Source organism: Miscanthus floridulus, chromosome 2 (genome assembly GCF_019320115.1).
Source record: "Miscanthus floridulus cultivar M001 chromosome 2, ASM1932011v1, whole genome shotgun sequence".
Taxonomy (NCBI): domain Eukaryota; kingdom Viridiplantae; phylum Streptophyta; class Magnoliopsida; order Poales; family Poaceae; genus Miscanthus; species Miscanthus floridulus.
Window position 1 is genome coordinate 149,750,173 of NC_089581.1, and position 3,837 is coordinate 149,754,009.

At 61.8% G+C, this 3,837-nt stretch overlaps 1 protein-coding gene across 1 annotated transcript; it reads left to right on the forward strand.

Moving 5' to 3' along the window:
• Window positions 1-300: 300 nt before the first annotated feature.
• On the forward strand, window positions 301-3,298 carry LOC136540070 (uncharacterized). The gene is made up of 3 exons (XM_066532056.1): window positions 301-540; window positions 950-1,407; window positions 1,492-3,298. Exons 1-3 carry the CDS (start codon window positions 475-477, stop codon window positions 2,846-2,848), a joined length of 1,881 nt encoding a protein of 626 aa, XP_066388153.1. The 5' UTR covers window positions 301-474; the 3' UTR covers window positions 2,849-3,298.
• Window positions 3,299-3,837: the final 539 nt, after the last annotated feature.

The window sequence follows — 3,837 nt, forward strand, 5'->3', positions numbered from 1 at the left end:
CTTTTTTTATATTATTATTGGTCCTGTGCTGGGCGTTGTGGAGGAGGATGAGAGGTGTTGCTGGACGGGCATCTCGCCAGCTAGGATGGCCGAGGGATCGAAGCTTTCTCTGAAAGGGAAAGCAGCGAGGAGCGAGAGAGAGGAGAGAGGAAGTGGGGTGCAGTGCAGTCAAAGCTGGCATTGGCATTTATCTCTCTCTCTCTCTCTGACTCTGAATTGTGTATTCCCAATTCTTTCCCACTCGATTCAAACCCCAGAAAATAGAGCAGTAGGCCGAGAGTCGATAGATTTGGGAGCTAGTACTGGCCCCGTATATATAACCTCCTCTCTCTTCTCGCCTTCTCGCCTTCGATTGCCCTTCCGGCCTTCCTACCTCCTCGCCCTCCCCCCTCCTCCTCCCTCTCCGTGTCCTCCCCTCGCTTTGGGATCGATTCCGGCTAGGCGTGGGTTGCGCCGATTGATGCGAGGGAGGCAATGGCGGTGTCCTCGCCTTCTTCTGCTCCGGAGAAGAAGAGGAAGTGGCTGCTCAGCAACAGGAAGGTCAGTGCCGGTTTGTTCCCGTCCTCCCCTGCTGACGCCATCCTTGAGTTGGGTTCCCTTTCTCTTCCACCTGAATGTTTCTTGGTGTTCAAGAACTACACGAATGCCAAGTTTGTGCTTTTTGACTTCTGGATGGGGAAAGGGCTTCACGTCCAAATGCCAGGAGGGCGGAGAGCCGTTTGGATCTCTGAAGCTCGCTGTGCGTGCCTTTTGTTTGTTTCGTTCAACAGCAGCTTGGTTCCAGCGCATTCTGTCCGGCCGGTGGCTTGTCCTGTTTTGGTTTCGTTTGTTTTGTTTGTTCCCCCAAATAGAATGATCTCATCTCAGAGTGCTCAATCCTGCTCTGTTAAGACGGAAGAATACCGCTTTTGCTGCGGGAAATCTGATGTTTCCATTCCGTTTTGATCAGGTGATCGACAAGTACCTGCGGGAGGCGAGGAAGATTCTTACGGCGGCGCCGGAGGGCGGCGGCGGGGACGCGGTGGCGGCGCTTGGCCTGGTGGACGCGGCGCTGGAGCTGTCGCCGCGGATGGAGGCTGCCCTGGAGCTGCGGGCGCGCGCTCTCCTCGCGCTGCGACGCTACAGGGAGGTCGCGGAGATGCTCCGCGATTACATCCCCAGCTGCGGCAAGTCGTGCTCTGGCGAGGACACCTCTTCGTCCTCGTCGGCGTCCCTCCTATCCACCGGCTCCGGTGACCTCGGCACGATTTCCCGTGCCAAGCTCCTCTCGCCCGACCGCCACCGCTCCGACGACACGGAGCCTGACGCTCGCCCTGTCCGCTCCTTCCGCTGCTTCGACATCTCCGAGCTCAAGCGCCGCGTCCTTGCCGGCCTCTCCAAGAACCCAAACACGGACACCCAGTGGAGGTACGAAAGCTTCAGCATTGCACGAACTGGTGTCTTGATTTTGCGAATCCGACTGGTTTCCTAATGGTTGGTACCCATCTACAGGTACTTGGTCCTGGGGCAAGCATGCTTCCACCTCGGCCTCATTGAGGACGCTATGGTGCTGCTCCAGACCGGCCGCCGCCTCGCTTCGGCGGCGTTCCGCCGCGAGAGCGTGTGCTGGTCGGACGACAGCTTCTCGTCGTCCGCCGCCGCCGCCGCGGCTCCCTCCGTCCCGTCCGGCAAAACATCCAAGTCCGGTTCGGCATTCGTAATCCCGGCGATGGAGTCGGAGGCCGTGTCCCAGCTCCTGGCGCACGTGAAGCTCCTGCTCCGGCGCCGCGCGGCTGCCATGGCCGCGCTGGACGCCGGCCTCCCCGCCGAGGCTGTGCGCCATTTCACCAAGATCCTCGAGGCACGCCGTGGCGTGCTGCCGCACCGGTTTGCCGCCGCCTGCCTCGTCGGCCGCGCCGCCGCGTTCCAGGCCGGTGGCCGTCCGGCCGACGCCATCGCGGACTGTAACCGCGCACTCGCCCTGGACCCTGCCTACATCCCGGCCCTCCGTGCCCGCGCCGACCTCCTCCAGTCCGTGGGCGCGCTCGCTGACTGCCTCCGTGACCTTGACCACCTCAAGCTCCTGTACGACGCCGCGCTCCGCGACGGCAAGCTCCCGGGGCCCCGGTGGCGGCCGCAGGGCGGCGTGCGGTACCGCGAGATCGCCGGCGCGCACCGCAAACTGACGGCCCGCATCCAGGGGCTGCGCAGCCGCGTCGCCGCCGGTGAGGCGTGCAACGTCGACTACTACCTGCTGCTGGGCTTGCGGCGCGGGTGCACGCGCTCCGAGCTGGAGCGCGCGCACCTGCTGCTCTCCCTGAAGCTCAAGCCTGACCGCGCCGTCGTGTTCGGGGAACGCCTGGAGCTCGTGGACGAGCACCGCGACCTCGAGGCGGTGCGTGACCAGGCGCGCATGTCCGCGCTGCTGCTGTACAGGATGCTGCAGAAGGGGTACTCGTTCGTGATGTCAGCCGTTCTGGACGAGGAGGCCGCCGAGAGGCAGAAGGCAAAGGACGCCGCCGCGGCCGCAGCTGCAGCCGCGGCTGCCGCGCTGGCGGCCAAGCAGGAAGCCGCGAAGCAGGAACCACCACAGCAGCCGGCGCCTGGTCAATCCAAGATGAACACGGAGAGCGGCCGTCCAAGAAGCCCACCGGAACGCGCGCAGACGGTGAAACAGAAACCGAAACGCAAGGCCAAGGCCGCGACCACGGCGACAATGCCGAAGGCGCCGGCGGTGGCCGTGACGTCCACAGCCCCTGTTTACCAGGGGGTGTTCTGCCGCGACATGGCGGTGGTGGGAACCCTGCTGTCCCGCGGCGGCGGCTTCGACCGCGCGCTCCCGGTGAAGTGTGAGGCTATGAGCTGCTGACGGAAGCCATCGTGTCTCCCCCGGTCCTACACAACACATGACATGTGCGACGTGGCGTGCACCGAGGCGGAGACAGGCGCAACGTGAGATCCAGCGAGGTGGCGGGAAAGCGGCGATGGGTTTGAATTGTTTGGTCGTCCAACTCGGTGTTGTACAGTTTGGGGGAAGTGGGATTGGTATTGGGTGGGAGTGGGAGTGGGACTGACGGCAAATGGCGAGAGAGGAAAAATGTTGGGATGCAGGTGGGGGAGCTCTAGTGGACGGTAATATTGGCTGCATCTTCATGAATGAGTTGTTACATTATTACAGTGCTTTGAGTTGTGCCCTTGTACCTCGCCGTCGTTGCCTCGTGCTGCAGGTTTCACGCTGAAACCTGATCCGGCTGCTGTGTACGTACTGTACAGTCTTTCACTTGTTGATTGTTGTTTTTTCCGCAATGCAAGATCAGAATCTGCACTCCGCCCCATGAACATGCTGACCTCTCAATAGCCTCTACTGCCGTGCTGTGTTAGCATCATTTGATCCGTGTCTTCTCGCTTTGTTTCACCCAACCCATCTTTGCGTTCGGGTCCGGGGTCCTGGCAGCGTGTTCAGAGGTGCGGGGACGGAGGTCGCTCTTAAAGCTGCATGTAAATGATGCACAGTGACCGATCGCTTGGGCACCCTGCCCCGGTCCTCCCCCCCCCCCCTGCAATTTCTGCCATTTTTTGTGGCCTTGCGAGGTGACTGTGCTGTGGATATGTATATAGGGAGAGGGGACGCACGACCACGACGCGATGCGATCTACTTGCGTGGTGCCGTGGTGGCAGATTATAGATGCCCCTCGGTCCTCGGCGGCTCGGCGCTGTCGCTGCCAACGCTGCCCGTTTTTGCAAGAGCTATTTCGTTTTTCACCGCGCCACTGCGCCAGCGTGGGCTCCGCTCCTGGACCATCCTGTGTCCCTGGCACCGGAGTTACAGCGCGTGTGCAAGCTTTTCACTCTCCACTT